The sequence below is a fragment of the Phyllobates terribilis genome, unplaced genomic scaffold (genome assembly GCF_046119375.1).
Source record: "Phyllobates terribilis strain yellow unplaced genomic scaffold, ASM4611937v1 Scaffold_7__3_contigs__length_470593459, whole genome shotgun sequence".
NCBI lineage: Eukaryota > Metazoa > Chordata > Amphibia > Anura > Dendrobatidae > Phyllobates > Phyllobates terribilis.
In genome coordinates, this window is record NW_027362767.1 from 401,243,523 (window position 1) to 401,261,618 (window position 18,096).

The 18,096-nt window shown below is 45.0% G+C and overlaps 1 protein-coding gene across 1 annotated transcript; it reads right to left on the reverse strand.

Moving 5' to 3' along the window:
- Positions 1–344: 344 nt before the first annotated feature.
- On the reverse strand, positions 345–16,340 carry NOP53 (NOP53 ribosome biogenesis factor). The gene is made up of 13 exons (XM_073641616.1): positions 16,086–16,340; positions 13,729–13,793; positions 12,539–12,635; positions 11,683–11,879; positions 11,539–11,609; positions 10,559–10,654; positions 10,092–10,196; positions 9,401–9,565; positions 5,586–5,761; positions 5,181–5,247; positions 4,954–5,030; positions 4,039–4,095; positions 345–801 (listed from the first exon to the last, which is right to left on the reverse strand). The coding sequence occupies exons 1-13, from the start codon at positions 16,292–16,294 to the stop codon at positions 795–797; spliced, it is 1,389 nt and encodes a 462-aa protein (XP_073497717.1). The 5' UTR covers positions 16,295–16,340; the 3' UTR covers positions 345–794.
- Positions 16,341–18,096: the final 1,756 nt, after the last annotated feature.

Genomic DNA, 18,096 nt, shown 5'->3' on the forward strand with positions numbered 1-18,096 from the left:
ACAGCCCCATATCCAAAAAAATGAAAAAAAGTTACGGATCTGGGAAAATGGCGATAAGTTTCTTTTTAATAATTTTTCACCCACAAAAAATTTTTTTTTCAAAAAGTTGTGAAATTGCACTTTTTTGCAATTTCAACACCCATGGAATTTTTTACCCGTACACTTCATGGTAAAGTGTCATTCAAAAGTACAACTCATCCCGCAAAAAGCAAGCCAATATACAGCTATATTGACGAGAAAAAAAGAAGTGGAGAAGAAAATGGCCTGGGAAGTGAAGGAGTTAAAAACCTTATGACAGCGTGCATTATCAGCAAGTTTTGTCTCATGCTACGTATGGAGACACATTACAAACTCCAAAATAGATATTTATTTGCACAGGAAATACATATTAAAGTCCCTACAAAAGGCAACGACACTTGATGTGGAAGGAGAGGCCGCTCGGCGTCAGCCACGCGCTTCATGATCTTGCAGGTCTGAGTCAGCACCGTGCAGCGACACCCACGTCAATCTTGCTGCATGGAATAGTCGGCGTGTGGGAACCCCATAGTTCGGCTGCATTATAGCGTCTGGTAATGGAAGGTGACGTACAGATCTTACTCCAGCTAACCAGCAGACAGAGGTGAAGTAATTCAATCTGGATAAACACGGTAGTGATGGCGGTGACCTGATGAATCCCGTTAATCCAATAGGCATAATGAGCCGGATGAAGCGACAGGAGACAGAAGACGCCGTCAGGCTCCGTTCAGATGAAAGCCCCGAGGACGCAGCCCGGGGGTGAGAGGCTCCGGTCCACATCAGGCCCTGATCGACAAGAACAAAAGAATTAAAAAATTGCATGAAACCACTAGATGTAACACGAGGAGACGACGCAGCTCTGAGCCCACACTCCCCAGCACGGCCTGGGTAGAAGGGGCTTCTCCATCATACATTTAAAATGCATCTTCAAGATCCCACAAAGGGTTAACCCAGCCAGCGACATTGGGTTTTATAAGCTGCTAAAAGTCTGCTCAGATGTGACGGAGATGGCTGCAAATCCGCAGTAAAATCTCCGCTCTACAAGCCGATTTCACGTTTTATTTTTTTTGCAACTAGTGAAATCCTTGACTTTGTTTTATCCCGTCTTATGAAAAGATATAAATTTGGAAGAACTTCAGATCTGGACGGTTTCCAACCAGGGCATCATTTGGGGGATGTAAAAGTACAGACACACAAGAAGGCAACCGAAGGCGGCACAGCTGGGCAGTTTTGTAGATTTAATAAAAAAAAAGTTAAAAAAAAAATCTAGTTAAAAAAAATGGACTAAATGGGTATTTGACCCCATCATGATCACCACACATCTGTCCCTTGTGTCTGTACCCCGAGAGCTTCACCATTAAAAGGGGTCATCCAAAACTATCAGTTCTTTAACCCACAGTAAAAAAAAAAAAAAAAAAAAAAAAAAAAAAAAAAAAAAAAAAAAAAAAAAGTTAACAGGCAGGTAGATGCTATGTACCTGTTCCGCCCAGCGCAGAGCAATCACTGACTACTCCTGACGTCAAGTCGACAGAGCAGCTTCTCTTCCGCTCTATCCTGATGATTGACTGCCAGCTCCCCACAGTCGGGCAGCAGGGAGCCGACTGGCAATTAACATAACGTCAGAAGTCGCGCCCCATCGACAGAGCAGCCCAGAAGAAGCAGCAGCAGCTCTGCTGATGTAGAGCTGAATCGCCGGCTGGAGCAGTCGATGACCACTGAGCTGGCGCTGGATAGCGACTACCTGCCTGTTTCTTTTTACACTACAAGCCCAAAAATAAAATTTAGCCCTGGATAACGCCTTTAAATAAGTTCTATGGTATGTGGCAATGGTAAGGATATACAGTCAAGGCCGAAAGTGTTGGCACCCTTGAAATTGTTCCAGAAAATGAAGTATTTCTCCCAGATAATTGTTGCACTTAAAACATGTGTATTTCCTCTGTGCGTATTGGAACACAAAACAAAAACAAAAAAATAATCTTTAATTTTTATAGAGCGCTAACATATTCCACAGCGCTTTACATACATTTTCATGGCTGTCCCCATTGGTGCTCACAATCTACATTCCATATCAGTATGTCTTTGGAGTGTGGGAGGAAACCGGTGATAAAGGAGGAAACCCACACAAACACAGGGAGAACATACAAACTCCTTGCAGATGTTGTCCTTTGTGGGATTTGAACCCAGGACCCCAGCGCTTCAAGGCTGCAGTGCTAACCACTGAGCCACCATACAGTGCTAACCACTGAGCCAACATGCTGAAGGCAAATTGGCAATTTCACACAAGCCCAAAAATGGGCCGGACAGAATTATTGGCAACCTCAAACTTAATATTTGCTTGCACGCTCTTTGGAATAAGTAACTGCAATCAATCGCTTCCTATAACCATCAAGCTTCTTACACCTCTCAACTGGAGTCTTGGACGACTCTTTTGCAATCTGCTCCAGGCGTCTTCTCCCAACAGCAATTATAAGATCTCTCCATAGGTGATCAATGGGATTTACATCCAGCCTCCTTGCTGCCACTTCAGAACTTTCCATTGCTTTGTTTCCATCTAATTCAGGGGGCTTCTTGAAGTATGTTTGGGGTCATTATCCTCTTGGAAGATTCATGACCTAGGACGCAAACCCAGCTGTCTGACACTGGGCACTACCATTGCCACCAAAAATCCTTTGGTAATCTTCAGATTTCATGATGCCTTGCACTTAGCCATAGGCCACTTGTCTCTGAGCAGTGGATACTGCAGACACCTTTCCAGTGCTGCCTGCTGCAGTGTAATCAACTCCCACATGATAGACTGATGTTTCTGTCAGTAAGACCTTCGTCTTGAATTTCTATGAATAATAAAATATTTCAGTCTATGTGAAGAAGCAAGTGCCAAGTCTTTCTGACACACAGTCGCCAGAGGCAGCAAAACAACCCCAAACCATCATTGAACTTCCACCATATTAGACTGCAGGTATGGTGTTCTTTTTTGTTTGTAGGCCTCATTCCATTTTCAGTAAACAGTAGAATTATGAGCTTTACCAAAAAAGCTCCATCTTTGTCTCATCTGTCCACAAGACGCTTTCCCAGAAGGACTTTGGCTTACTCATGTACTTTTTGGCAAACTGCAGTCTGGATTTTTAATGTCTGTCAGCAGTGGGGTCCTCCTGTGTCTCCTGCCATTGCATTTAATTTCATTCAAATGTCAGATGTTTGCGCTGATGCACCCCAAGTCTGCAGGACAGCTTGAATTTCTTTGGTACTTGATTGGGGCTACTTAGCCACCATCCGGACTATACAGTGTTGCAACAATTCATCAATTTTTCTCTGCCATCCACATCCAGGGAGATTAGCTACAGTGCCATGGGTTGTAAAGTTCTTGATTATGTTGCGCAACATGAACAAAGGAACATCAAGATCTCTGGAGATGAACTTGTAACCTTGAGATTTATGATATTTTTCAACATTTTTGGTTCTCGAGTCCTCAGACAGTTCTCTTCTATTTCTGTTCTCCATGTTTAGTGTGGCACACACAGACACACAATGCAGAGATTGCATCAGCTTCTCCCTTTTTATCTGGTTTCAGGTGTGATTTTCATATTGCCCACACCTGTTACTTGCCACAAGCGAGTTTGAACAAGCATCACATGCTTGAAACAAAATTGTTTACCCACAATTTTGGAGAGATGCCAAAAATTCAGTGCGGCCCAGTTGTGTGAAATGTCAAAATTGCCTTTATTTTCTGTTTTTTTTGTGTTGTTCCAATACACACAAAGGAAATAAACATGTGTAACTGCAATAATTTTCTGGGAAAAATACTTAATTTTTTGGAAAAATTTCAAGGGTATAAACATTTTCAGCCATGACTAACATTTAGCTCAGTGGTAGGAGTTGAGTAAAACCATATGCCCTGTGGACACATTTGTAGTACAGGATCGGTAAACCGGAGGCCATCTCCTACCCACCAGTGCCTCTTTTGAGGATGAATAAACTAAAGCGGATGCATGAATGTGCCCTTACTCAAAGCCCTCGGGAACTTACGAGATTTCTCTGAATGCACGTTTCTCCACATATTTCACCTTCAGTTTTCTCTTGAACCTACAAAGAAATAAAACATCATGACATTGTTTTTTCGCTTCCTCCTCTTCAAACCGAACAAACAACCGGCTTGATATTTTCAAAGGAAAATCACAAATTTAATACGGCACGTCTGACGAGACATCTGCAATAAGGAATTTACAAAAGACGACGCTTAGTGAGCAGAAGATCAGAAAAACCCATCTCGCAATGGGAGAAGACCTCGTCCTTCCACAAATGTCCTAGATTACAGCCCGACCATATTTTCTTTACTTCTAAGAGCCAGAACTTTTATAATGAATTTAGTTAGAGGACTTGTTTTATATACATCGATGCTGCAGTATGGAAGTAGAAAGTCAAAAGGACATTTTACTATAAAGCCCAGCAAAGACTAAGGTATTAGCAATGCTGGGCCACCAGCTGCCATGACAGTCCACGATTGTGGCAGGCACCGGCGATGGCTGCAGTCAATGATTGACCACGGCATTTAAAATGGTGTATCAGCGGCATTCAGAGCAAAACGCGGTCGCTGCAGTTACAGGAATATGCCAACTTTATAACAGCCAGCATTTTCTGGATCCTGAGCCCACGTCATACACCGGCCCCCGATGTGTACTGCAAATGCACATCGGGAAGGGGTTAAAGGGCTTTTCTCATCTTCAGATCTCACGTTGCAGATCTGGAAGTTTGCATCATGACTAGAAGAAATGTTCCAGTATGTGGATGTGGGGTATTGGAAACCTCATCCCCGTGCACCGCATGTTTATGGCAGATTTGCAGTGCTGAATCCGCCATGTCCGGACTTACCTTGCAGGGAAGCAATTACAAGCCTAATAATGATTACACCCCTGCTATGCCCAGCCGCCCCCCACCACTTACTTTGCACGCTCCCTTGGTTCGATGAGGTTTCTCTTCTGGAAACTCTTAAACCTGTCTTTGGTGACGCTCCCCTCCGGCTGTAAGCAGACAACAATCTCCTGTTATTCTAGTGGTTTTGCTAAGCAAGTGCTGACAAAAGATAATCTGCTTCCGAACACCCCGCTCCTGAGATCTCCAAGGTTTAAAGCTTACAGAAATGTGATTTTAATGGCAGAGCCTCGGCTTACCTTTAGTCTCCTCAGTGAATCCGTCAGCTCCTCGCTCAGCAGGATATCTATGTCGGGCTCCTGATACCTGGAAATAATAGGACTTGTATCACAGCTTATCCTACATATAAGGATCTGCCCCTCGTAGGACACGCTCAGTCCTCTGCCCTCAGATCCCGGAGTAGGGTAACGCACCCCAGCTCCAGGGTACCCAGTGTTGGCATCACATTTCCAGCAAAGCCGAAAATTCTCGCAGCGCAAGGATGGTCTCATCACAGGGCAGAGTCCTGACAGTATTAAAGGGGCTGCTTAGGATTAGAAGAGCATTGCCGCTTTCTTCCAGAACCACACCCATGCAAAGGTCATGTCTGGTGCTGCCCTGGTTCAACAGTGTGAGATAGATCTATCTAGTTATTCCCCGCTTACTTCAGACGGCCGAGCCTCTTGGGCTGTAAGGCCTTTGCTTTCTGCTTCTCCCCACACAGCTTCTTGCGATTCGCCAGCTCCTCTTGTCTGGACTTTAGAGACGTCTGGATAGATTTCAGCTGGAACAAACTCTGCCGCCGCAGTCGCTCGGTCTTCTCGGCATCCTGACGGGCTTTCTGTAAAATCAGAGACATTTTGAGATTTCTTTCAGAACAGAAAAATGAGAAGGAGGGTCCCAGGTAAGTAAAGGACAGCATGCAAGGATGCCAGAAGATGGGGGGCTTCTTCCAGACGTGAGATTTTAAAGCAGGTTCCTCATTAGCATTGCAATTTATTTTAGTTTTTTAAAGGGGTATTCAAAAAAATTCAGGTCATAAATGGCACACTGGGGCGAGAGACAGAGATATACAGTACAGACCAAAAGTTTGGACACACCTCATTTAAAGATTTTTCTGTATTTTCATGACTGAAAATTGTACATTCACACTGAAGGCATCAAAACTATGAATAACACATGTGGAATTATATACTTAACAAAAAAGTGTGAAACAACTGAAAATATGTCTTCTATTCTAGGTTCTTCAAAGTAGCCACCTTTTGCTTTGATGACTGCTTTGCACACTCTTGGCATTCTCTTGATGAGCTTCAAGAGGTAGTCACCGGAAATGGTCTTCCAACAATCTTGGAGTTCCCAGAGATGCCTAGCACTGGTTGGCCCTTTTGCCTTCACTCTGCGGTCCAGCTCACCCCAAACCATCTTGATTGGGTTCAGGTCTGGTGACTGTGGAGGCCAGGTCATCTGGCGTAGCACCCCATCACTCTCCTTCTTGGTCAAATAGCCCTTACACAGCCTGGAGGTGTTTGGGGTCATTGTCCTGTTGAAAAATAAATGATGGTCCAACTAAACGCAAACCGGATGGAATAGCATGCCGCTGCAAGATGCTGTGGTAGCCATGCTAGTTCAGTATGACTTCAATTTTGAATAAATCCCCAACAGTGTCACCAGCAAAGCACCCCCACACCATCACACCTCCTCCTCCATGCTTCACGGTGGGAACCAGGCATGTAGAGTCCATACGTTCACCTTTTCTGCGTCGCACAAAGACACGGTGGTTGTAACCAAAGATCTCAAATTTGGACTCAGACCAAAGTACAGATTTCCACTGGTCTAATGTCCATTCTTTGTGTTCTTTAGCCCAAACAAGTCTCTTCTGCTTGTTGCCTGTCCTTAGCAGTGGTTTCCTAGCAGCTATTTTACCATGAAGGCCTGCTGCACAAAGTCTCCTCTTAACAGTTGTTGTAGAGATGTGTCTGCTGCTAGAACTCTGTGTGGCATTGACCTGGTCTCTAATCTGAGCTGCTGTTAACCTGCGATTTCTGAGGCTGGTGACTCGGATAAACTTATCCTCAGAAGCAGAGGTGACTCTTGGTCTTCCTTTCCTGGGGCGGTCCTCATGTGAGCCAGTTTCTTTGTAGCGATTGATGGTTTTTGCAACTGCACTTGGGGACACTTTCAAAGTTTGCCCAATTTTTCGGACTGACTGACCTTCATTTCTTAAAGTAATGATGGCCACTCGTTTTTCTTTACTTAGAATTTGTATTATGGCAAGAAAAAAGCAGCTAACAGTCTATTCAGTAGGACTATCAGCTGTGTATCCACCAGACTTCTGCACAACACAACTGATGGTCCCAAACCCATTTATAAGGCAAGAAATCCCACTTATTAAACCTGACAGGGCACACCTGTGAAGTGAAAACCATTTCCGGTGACTACCTCTTGAAGCTCATCAAGAGAATGCCAAGAGTGTGCAAAGCAGTCATCAAAGCAAAAGGTGGCTACTTTGAAGAACCTAGAATATAAGACATATTTTCAGTTGTTTCACACTTTTTTGTTAAGTATATAATTCCACATGTGTTATTCATAGTTTTGATGCCTTCAGTGTGAATGTACAATTTTCAGTCATGAAGATACAGAAAAATCTTTAAATGAGAAGGTGTGTCCAAACTTTTGGTCTGTACTGTAATATATATATAAATAATTTTTTTTTTTTAATCTTTCTGTAAAAGAAGGCTGGAAGGAGCAATAGCCCCGAATGGGAGACAACAATTGCTTCCTACCCTCAGACCCTGGGGATGGAAACGGACCAGAACCCCAGGGCACCCAAAGTTTGCATCACATTCCCAGCATGTAACGCAGAGAATGATCACAGCGCAAGGATGGATCTCATCACGGGGTAGGAAGACAATGTAAGAGCACATGGGGGCTTCCATACACAAAGCAGTTTGTGCCCTGCAAACCAGACCAGTACGATGAATAATAAAAATATAATAATTAATTATTATTATTAGCAAAAAAAAAGAGGGGAAAAAAAGCTTAAGTGCCCAAATTAAAATTAGCTGCATCAAAGTTTTTTTTTTTTTTTATTGAATTGGCATTAACTAAAAAGATCAAACCAGTCATTAATTCCCCGCAGCTGCTCGTAGCGACGGCAGCAGCGACGTCCTGATTACAGCCGATCACCGAGCTCAGCGGCTTTGTGCCGTTTACATTGACGTGATGACATTCCACACTTGTGCAAATATATATATTTGAAATTGAGAAAAAAAAAGTGCAATTCCACAAGTTTTTTTTTTTTTTTTTTTTAAATTTATCATGTTCACTATATGGTAGAACTGACCGGCCATTATGATTCTCCAGGTCAGTATGAGTACACCGATACCAAACATGAATAGCTTTTTTTTTTTTTTTGTTTCATTTTCTTTATTTAATAGTCCCCTTAGGGAACCTGAAGCAGTGATCATACCATCGCTTTTGCTGTACATAGGGCTTCAGCACTACCACGTATAGTAGAAAAAAAAAAAAATCACGATTATGAACGCCAGCCACAGGCCAGCATTCACAGGAAGATTGTAATGACAAACATGGGGGTTATCAGCAGACCCCCGGCTGTCATGATAACCTATCTGCTCCCTACGATCATGTCACGGGCAAGCCAATGGGTGTGTGGTATGACATGCCCCCCTGCCGGCGCATGTTAAATGCCGCTATCAGATTGGCAGTGGGATTTAACATCACCCGTGGCTGTTAAAGGCACATGATGGCTGATTAAATCAGTCATCAACTGCAGGGAAAGATGCGGGCTCGGCGTGCGAGGCAGGGACACGACTAGACGTACAAATCCGTCTAAGGTCGCAAAGAGGTTAATGCATTATGGGATTTTCCTTTCCCCTGGCAACATATTCTGAAATGCGTCGATGATCTACATGTGATCAGATTATTAAACGCCCCATGAAAAGTCAGCAACAGACAAGAAGCTTAAAAAAAAAAAATGAATAAATAAACCTGTCAATATGAAGCTACAAGTCTCAAAGATCCATAACTGACGAGCTCCTTACCTGCCCGTCACTCCTCCCGAGACTAAAGCAGATTAAATATTAATTTAAGAAAATCCACAGGGAAAAAAAAAAAAAAATACAAAATAAGCGGCAAGCACCTTGACGGGAGGGGTGGGGGGCAGAACTAAGCCGGTATTGGCCGTATGCCCAGGTGGCAATGAATTATCAGGCAGGGATTTGCAGACTCTGAGAAGGGCATCACTGCTTAACTCTGGAGGGTGGAGGTCACAGGACCCCAAGGGAGGACATGGCAAATTTACAAGCAGAGCGATGATAAAAAAAAAAAAAAAAAAAAAAAAAAAAGGAGTGACCTGCCTGAAGAAGACACTGTGTGCACCTACCCCCAAGGCAAAATACTTAGAAATCTCCTTAAAACCACATTGCAATCAGAAAGGCACTGAACCGACGTGGAGTCTCACCAGGATTTTGGCTTCCTTCTCCTTCTTTCTCTGCCGTTCTGTCTTGCGCTCTCTCGGATGCAGGGATGTTGCCTTCAGCTCCTCCAGTTCCCCGTCATCCTCTGGAGGATTGTCGTCATCCGACTCCTCCACTAGACCCTCGCACAGCTCCCGTAACCGGCTTTCCTGACAGAGAAAACAAAGGATTGGAAGCAATGGACAGAAGTTGCCTGGGATCTTCCTGCACCCAAAAAATGTACATGGGACATAATCAAAAATGCTTTATGGGTGTTTGGATACACACATTTACATCAGTAACCCCTGGATTCAAGCCTTTCTGCACCCCATTTATGGCCCTGGTGTCCGAGAGCCCTCATCCAATGCTGTAAGTTATGACAAGGGCTCACAAGCCGAGCGTGCAACACCCAAGGCGAGCGTGCAACACCCAAGGCGAGCGTGCAACACCCAAGGCGAGCGTGCAACACCCGCACTGGGTGCCTTTACCCTGCTGCGACAGCAGGGTCTGGGCTACCTCCGATCCCAGACATTGAACCCCTGATATGTAGCAGCTTTTGACGGATTCATTTAAGAGTTTTTACAAGTGCAATTGCAGGATCACAAGAACAAAAAACACACACCCCAAAGCCACAATTGCTGCACCTTTAAAGGGTTAGGAAGAATTGTTTAGCAGGATACTGAGGGGGATACAGACCTCGGTGGGAGCTTTATCCTTGGTGGGGAATTTCACCTGCCTCGACAGCTTCCTCTGCTCCTTCAGCTTTTTCACCTCGACCTCGTGAGCCTTCAGCATCAGATCCTGGGGGGTAAGACATGTGAGCTGTAAGGACTTATCCTTTATACAGACAGTTTGGTAGCTGAGCAGAAAGATATGTGCAGGTCTAAACCTCTGGTTTATGCTCACACGGGTCAAATACATCAGTCATGTAATCTCTGTGGCAGAAATCTGGGTTTAGCCTCATTGCCAATCAATAGGCCTAATCTGCTGAGTTTTGGTTGTTGCAGAACCCCTGTTATATACTAGGAGTGTGGTCAGGTGTCAGAATACACGTAACAAGTGTGAACGTGGCCAACGTGACTATAGATCAAGTAAAAAAACACAATATACACAAGCAGCATAAACCAAAGAATAAATAATAAACTTCTTTTACAAGTGCTGACCTGGTGGGATTCGTAGGTCGGGTTATAGGAGGCCCCGGGAGCAGCGATTTCAATGGCTGGAAGCTCAGATGGCTTTTGGTTGAGTCTGTCCGGACGCTGAGGAGGAGAGATGTGGTTAGGTGTAATGGAGAGCAAAAATGTCACGAGTCCTAAAAGGTGCGTCCACACGGGATGTACGGAAATCCATAGAAGCTACATGTGGATCTGCTGCCAATGTCACCTCCTGTATTAATCCGCAGTTGCCATGCTGGGGATTTTACCTCTTTCCACATTAGGACGTGAATAAACATCTTGGGAAGGGGGTGGGCAACAGTGAAGGGGGCTCCGGAGCCAAGCTCCCTCCCTACACGGTAGACACCGGCTTTATATCACAGCGGACATCTGTGTCTCGCTGCGCTTCTGCTGTTAACTCGGACCGTATCATTTAAATGGCGTGAACACCGGTGAGTGCGCGGTCTCGAATACCATATCAGCTGGTGGTCTGCTGAAGACCCCCATAGATGGAGAGATAGATATTAGATATAGATATACCTCCTTTTCTTTAAAAAATAAATAAGTGCTAGAATTTCTCTTTTGCACTGACCTGAACAAGTGTTTTTACCGCACAACATAAAACAAAACCCCCAAAGCAATTGTAGAATTACAAATAATCCCCCCACAGTTTCCATTTTTCACTGCATTGTATGGTTAAAAAAATGGAATACAAAACCTCAGCATGTCCCCCACCCCCCCCCAAAAAAAAAAAAAAAAAAAAAAAAAAAAAAAAAAAACCACAATTTCCTGGTTTTAAAAGGGTTAAAATCCACACCAAACATTCATTTCTGTGCGGTTCGGATAACATGAGGAGCAGTCTTGTGTTTTTCTGCAAAGAGAGGGCTCAGCTTGTTCTGTACAGAATGAGGGGGAGTGAGGGCACCGAGGGTGCAGTCACACGACCATATTTTAGGTTCCAGTGGGGAGGAATAATGGAGGACCCTCACCTTCACACGACTCTTCTTGGTCTGTTCTAAATACCAGGGGTCTTTTCCTTGAGATGCAGAATCCAAAGGATCTATGGTGAAAGGAGGGTTAATAGGACGTACGGCAAAAGGCAAGGCCAGATCATAACCAGAGAATCTGCTTACTCATCTCCCCCCATAGGTCATAGAAGCCTCTGCCCGGGTTATTGTTTGCCTCATCTACATGTGTTGGGCTGGGTCTGTCCAGGTGTGCCAGGAGAAGTCTGTCCGTTCGCGGCAGGACCCCCTTTTCTACCAGCTTCCCCTCTCGCTCCCGTTTCCTTTTCAACTTCCTTCCATTGGGCACCTGGTGAGATAAAACGCTGCGGAGAGACGGCAGATGTCAGTAACATGGCGGCCCCGGGAAATGATAGAAAGCCGCAGGATGGGGGATAAACGTGCGATTGCCGGGGGGCACTGTCAATTATAAGCACGGAGCATCGAACATTGTGTATGGGACCACCAAGCTGTCACCTCTGCATCCAAATAGGGAGCACAGGACGGCCATTAATTAATGGGGGGGGGGGGGGGGGTCACAGTAATCATATATTCATCACCTATCCTGCAGTGATAGGAGAGTTACAGTGGAGGTCGTCCCAACTCATTACCTATTCACCAGATGGGTGACAAGTCCCAGATTTGCTATTTTTTCCTCCCATTTCAAGCAGTGCAAGAGATTTTTAGTTTTTTCTTGCCATGTTCACCTCTGACTTTACTCATAAGAGACTGCAGAGGTCCCATAGTGAGAATCTCCCTACACCCAACCCGAATGACCGGCAGCGCGAGCCTGGATGTTCATGCTTATATCCAGTCATCTGATACTGCCGCCTGGTGGATAAATAGGGACAGTGCACATATCTATATAATCCAGCGACATGCAAGATATTAGAGTAATTATTAAATATAACAAGAATCTCTGCTTTCCGTCAGTGAATGGGAACAGTTTGTAAGTGCAAGTAATAATGGCAGATTGAGCACTTACTCTTTAGGTGGCAGTACTTTGGAGTCTGGCTGTAGATTGAGGTCGATCCTTAGAGGCTTGGTGCGTCTCTTCAGCCTTTTGAGATCAGTTTTAGAGCCTGCAAATATTAAAAATAAAATATGAGCATAGAATTCTCATCACAGACTGATGACGTGTAGGTCCGTAATATTACTGGCAGTGGTATTTCAATTTACTAATGGTGGTGCCAATAAATCGGGATGATCCATCAAGATCAACGATCATTTACCTCGTGCTTAAGCCAAGCAACTACATTTATAGTTGGCTGGAGTCAGGTGAGTCATGGCGATACCTACACAAATGGTGGTGGAGTGTGCTCCCCCCACCCCAAAAAAAAACAAAGGGTTGTGAGGAGCATGGTCTCCAGGTCCAGAGGAGGAAGCACTGTCAGTGTGGCGACTACAGCAATCAAGAAGACATGATAAACCACATTTGCCTTCTCCACATGGAGTCAAGCTGAGTGATAGCCCCACAGCAGCACAACATGGGCTGCAGCTCTATTATGCATTTTAGAACTAAACCTGCAGAATAAACCTGGGACCGCCCAGACATTTATAGTCCTGAATTAATTTAAAAAAAAAAAAAGGGTTAATGCCGTTATTTGGGAGACCGGCATTCTTTATTTTTCTGTCGACTCAGCTGTACCAGGGCTTGTTTTTCAATGTGGTGAATTTTTATTGATTGGCCCTTTTTTTTTTTCCCCCTTTTTCTTCTTTCCCTTAAGGGGGTGAGGACTTGAGGAGACTGAAAAACAACAATCAGGATGACATTTCTTTTTCCATTCCATCCATCTCAAGAACCGTGGAGAGGAGGGTGGACGTGTTATCTTTCATGGGAATTTCGATCACCTCTCTAGATAAACAGGAAGTGACCCGGCCCAGCTCGAGGCAGGTGCGGGTACCACTAGAGGATCCCGCATCTACTACATATATGTGGTATATCCATGGGAATATCCCTACAACGACCTCCTATAAAGCCAATAAGAAGGATGGGCAGAATAGAAGTACAAAGATTGTGCCACGATAGACCCTCTCTTGCCGCAACCCCAATATTAAACCGCTGCAATGATGCCGTCAGAGATTAACAGCAGCACTTACAGCTAGGTACCAAGTCAGTCTCTTGGAAACCTGTTAATATTTACTACTGGCCACAGAAAAAAAACAAACACTCACCTTTCTTCTTTTTGCCGGTGTCCACAAAGAACAAGTTTTCATTGGCTTTTTCTGACAGCAGACCCCTGGGAGAAAGCAGAGACTGGTCAGCGAGCGCCACATCACAATAAAGAGTGACAGAACGTGGATTCGAAAAAAGGCAGAAATGACAAGGACTATTTTATAGAAACACTCCGGTAGCAAGAAGTCATCACCCATCCACAGGCGAGATCAGCGCCATTCATGACTGCGCTCACTGTCCTATAGAGAATGAACAGAATGGCAGTGCAGGGGCCTGGACACGACCCCATGGCAGTGCCCACCATTCGTGTAGTGATATCCACCGGATCGGTGAGAACTTCTTACCCTTTAATCTTGCTGGGTGACGTTAGTAAGAGATCTAGTAATAAGTGTAACTAGACCAGAGAACAATATAGGAATAAAGTTGTGGGTGCTACTTGTGAAGAGTCCAGGGGGCGGTGCCAGAGTATAGAGCATGCTCAAGAACCTGGTGGCGGCTGTGTTATACAGTCAGCACACACCACTAACTACAGTTGAGGCGCCCCTGAGGGTTCGGTCGCCACAGAGGTACTGCATTTCACCCAGAGGTGTGGTATCTCACTCTCAGGTAAGAAAGGAGTACTGCCCAGGACCCTAACACCTGCATCCAGCACTACACTACTCGAGACCAGCTGGAAGGGCAAGATGTGACGCGCTTCCTGCTGAGCCCTGTCCCTGGCTGGAGTGGGGGGGAACCAAAGTAGGGGGAACCATGTAGTGGATGTGGGTGGAGGAAGTAAATCAGGGGAGCATTGAAAGGAGTGATATAAAAAGAGGGTGGAACAATCTAGAAAGGTTCTTCAGTGAGAGGAAGAGTTGGGAGCAGGAGCTCTGCTCAGGAGAGAGGAGCAGGGGAGGCTCCAGGAGCGTGGAAGGGACCCAAGGGGTACGGGAAGTGCTGGAGACCACCCGTACACCCGAATCTGCCAGGCGGTGGAGGGGTCAGGTCCCTAAACTAGCAGAGTTCTTCAAGTCTCAACTAGGAAACCGGAGGCTGTAGTATTTCAGGTACTGCAGCCAAAAGCCACATCTGTCTCACCAAGAAGGTAGCCATAGAGGACCCAGGGGACAGCGAAGACGTCGCCCGACCAGGTCCACGGTCACTGGATTGGGACACTGGGTGTGAGGTGTCGGGAGACGGCCAGAAGGAACACACAGAAGGGGGTTCTGCTATGTAGTCTGGAGGTACCTGAGGGTTGGCTGAACCCCTCCCTGAGTAAGCACAGGACGCCGTGGGAAGTTACCCTGGCCCTGATAACTTGGAGTCTGAAAATCGTGAGTAAAACCCTGAAGACTGCACCCCACTGTGTCAGTTACTGCTGCTGCACCATCACTCCCTGCACCCCGAGTGTTACTTCATAACAACAACATCTACACTGCCCTGGAGCTAAGCTCTACCTGTGGAGAGCTGAACCAACTCTGCTGCATTCACACCTGCTCAACAGCGGGGGCTCCACACAGCCGCATACCACAGGTGCCGTCACGAACTGTATATAAAAACTATAAATCCCCTGTAAATATTTCCCCTTTTGATTGACCGCCCTGGGTCACGGACCAGGTCACCGCCACTGTGACATCTCCCCTAGAAACGACCGGCCCGGCACCGAGTACCCCACGGCCCAGGGGGCACGTCAGTCATCAGAGCCAACTCTGATCACTCCTCAATCATTTAGCTTTTGGTTTTAATCCCATACAGCAGAAATTAATGGCTCCTCACAGCCTGCACGCTCATGACCTGATCGCAGGGTTCTCAGCGTCAGTGTTATAACTGCTGAAGGCAACAATCGTTATTTTTACTACATACTGCGGTCTATAAGAGAGTGTATATAGTACAAGAGATGAAACAATCAGGGAACTTTAAGGAAAAATAAAGAGATAAGTTACAAACTCCCAGTCTATCAAAAGGAGCTAGCTGACAGATTCCCAGTTAACTCACTGTGTGGCCAGTAATAGATTGTGTAACATTATAGAAAGCAAACAGGGGAACATTTTTTTTTTTAAGAAAAACTGAAATACAAAAGTGATTTTTAGACAGAAATAGAAGCATATAAGACAAAAAAAGTGGACAATCCCTTTAAGTCAGAAAATGATAACTACTCTGACTCCGGAGACTATAGACATTGCTGGTCTCTTCTAAAAGGAGCCTTAAATGGGAGCTCCTAAAAAAAAAAAAAAAAAAAAAGTCAGCTGCAGCAATGACTACAGTGTGAAACTACAACTCCCAGCATGCACTGCTACCCTCTCTCTACGACTGGAGGTTGTAGTTCTGACCAGTATTTGCTTTGCTCCCCAACACCCTCCTATCACCCCCTCCTCACCCGACCGTCCTCTCCTGCAGCCGCACGTCGTCCAAGAACTCCTCCACGTCGCGGACATCGCTGTGCTTCTTCCAGCTCTTCTTCTTGTTCCTGTTTACACGCTTCCTCTTCGGTCCGTCTTTCTTCTCCCCACTCTTGGAAAAGGGAGTGAACCCCAAAAAATCCGAGGTCTGCAGCACGCCGACACCTCGCCCCGTGGCGGCCGCCATCTTGGGAGTTAAAAGACTGTGCTGACGAATGGACCGGAAGTGCGTCACCGCGCAGACGATTGAAGCCGATAGGCAGCCATCTTTGTACAGGAGGCGAGTATATTTATAGTTAGCAGAGGGAAGCATCGCATCCCCCTTTTTTCCCCAGAATGGACTGGTCCATGAAGAGATACAGCGCTGTATGGGGTTTTTCATGTGTCTCTATGGAGACCACCACGTGCTATTAACCCTTTAGAGATTCAGCTATTTTTCCCCCTCACTGCAGCCCAAACAACCGGATATTGTTTCATTTTTTTTGTAGCCAAATGTAGATAAGTTGAATATATTTTTTTACTGTCGCCATTTTGGGACACGTATAAGGCCGCCATTCATCATTTGTGGGGTTTTTAGTTATTTTTTTTGTTTTGTGACATTCGTTGATGTTTTTCGGGCTGAATTCTTCAAAATGGTTCATGGTTTTGGCATCAAATCTAAAGTTCTCTTCTTTTTGCGCCTTTCATAAAGCTCAATGTTCTGCAAAAATTGTGCAAAAAATAAAGCTGGAGGGAGGACAAAAAAATGTGCGACTTGCTTTTATTTCAAGCCGCACTAAAGAGGTCTGTACATTTTTTATTTTTTTTTTCTAAACATTAATTTTATTTTTTTTTTCAACTTGAGGCGAAAGTTCATTGCTTGCTTAATTTATTCCAATACTTCTGTATCATGGCGGCAGCTCACACATCTGTGTATCCCGGTCCGAATACGGGGGCAATGATGTAGAGATCGGCCATACTCATGGCACCGGGGGTCACCGTTACAGCTAATCAGGCTCTATGCACATGACTGTCATCATCATCGAGGTGCATCTGTACAGGTGGTCTCATGAACGATATCCCTGGAGGTCTGAGGTGGGTCGGGGCATATTTATAATCCTTTTAAGATGTGTTCAAATGACGTAACGTAAAGCTTGTGGGTCCCAAAGCCAAATCTCCAACTATCACAGGTCTCTAACAGTATTGGTCTTCTCGTACTGTATAAAGGGACCTTTTGGGGCCCCTCTAAGCTCCAGGGCCCAGTTTGAACTGTACCCCCTGCACCCACTATAGTTACACCCCTGGGTTCTACAGTTCCCAATGTTCAGTTTGAGCAAGTTAACACTTTTAGGGACTCCCATTGATCTCAAGAAGGGGGCTCTAAAATGCAAGTGCTGTCCTCTGCAATCTCATAGGTAACGGAGTGGTAGCAATTTTTTTTCTAACGGGACTTTTCATATCTCTGGATCATGGGGGTTCCAGTGGTTGGACTCACAGCGATCAGTAATAGAGAACTGTTCAAAAGTTTTAGGCAGATATGGAACAAAAATGCCGCAAAATAGGAATGCTTCCAAATACAGAAGTGATAATAGTTTATTTTGATCTATTAATAAAATGCAAAGTGAATGAACAGAATAGAAATCTAAATCCCATCAGTATTTGATGACCGCCCTTTATCTTCATCACTTCTTCCAGATACTTGTCACTTGTGCACAGTTTTGAAGGAACTCAGCAGGAGGTTATTCCAAACATCTTGGAGAACTGACCCCAGATCTTCTGTGGATGTCACTTGTGCAAATCCTTCTGTATCATCAGACGGACTGGATGATGTTGAGTTTAGGGATTTTTGGGGGCCGGATATCACTCCCTGTACTCTTTATTCTCAATGACATTGTCTAGATTGGGGTTGTTGGCCGACTACAGATTAAATTTTGAGCCAATCAGACGCCTCCCTGATGGTAATACATGATGGATAAATATCTGCCTGTATTTGCACGACTGCAATCGTCT

What these genes read in the sequence shown, in the direction of transcription:
- NOP53 (XM_073641616.1), bottom strand. Translation starts at nt 16,294, where the DNA reads ATGGCGGCCGCCACGGGGCGAGGTGTCGGCGTGCTGCAGACCTCGGAT. An exon ending in TGACCTATGGGGGGAGATGA is followed by an intron (nt 11,610 to 11,682) that starts GTAAGCAGATTC and finishes CTTTCACCATAG; the next exon opens with ATCCTTTGGATTCTGCATCT. An exon ending in CCAAGAAGAGTCGTGTGAAG is followed by an intron (nt 10,655 to 11,538) that starts GTGAGGGTCCTC and finishes TCTCCTCCTCAG; the next exon opens with CGTCCGGACAGACTCAACCA.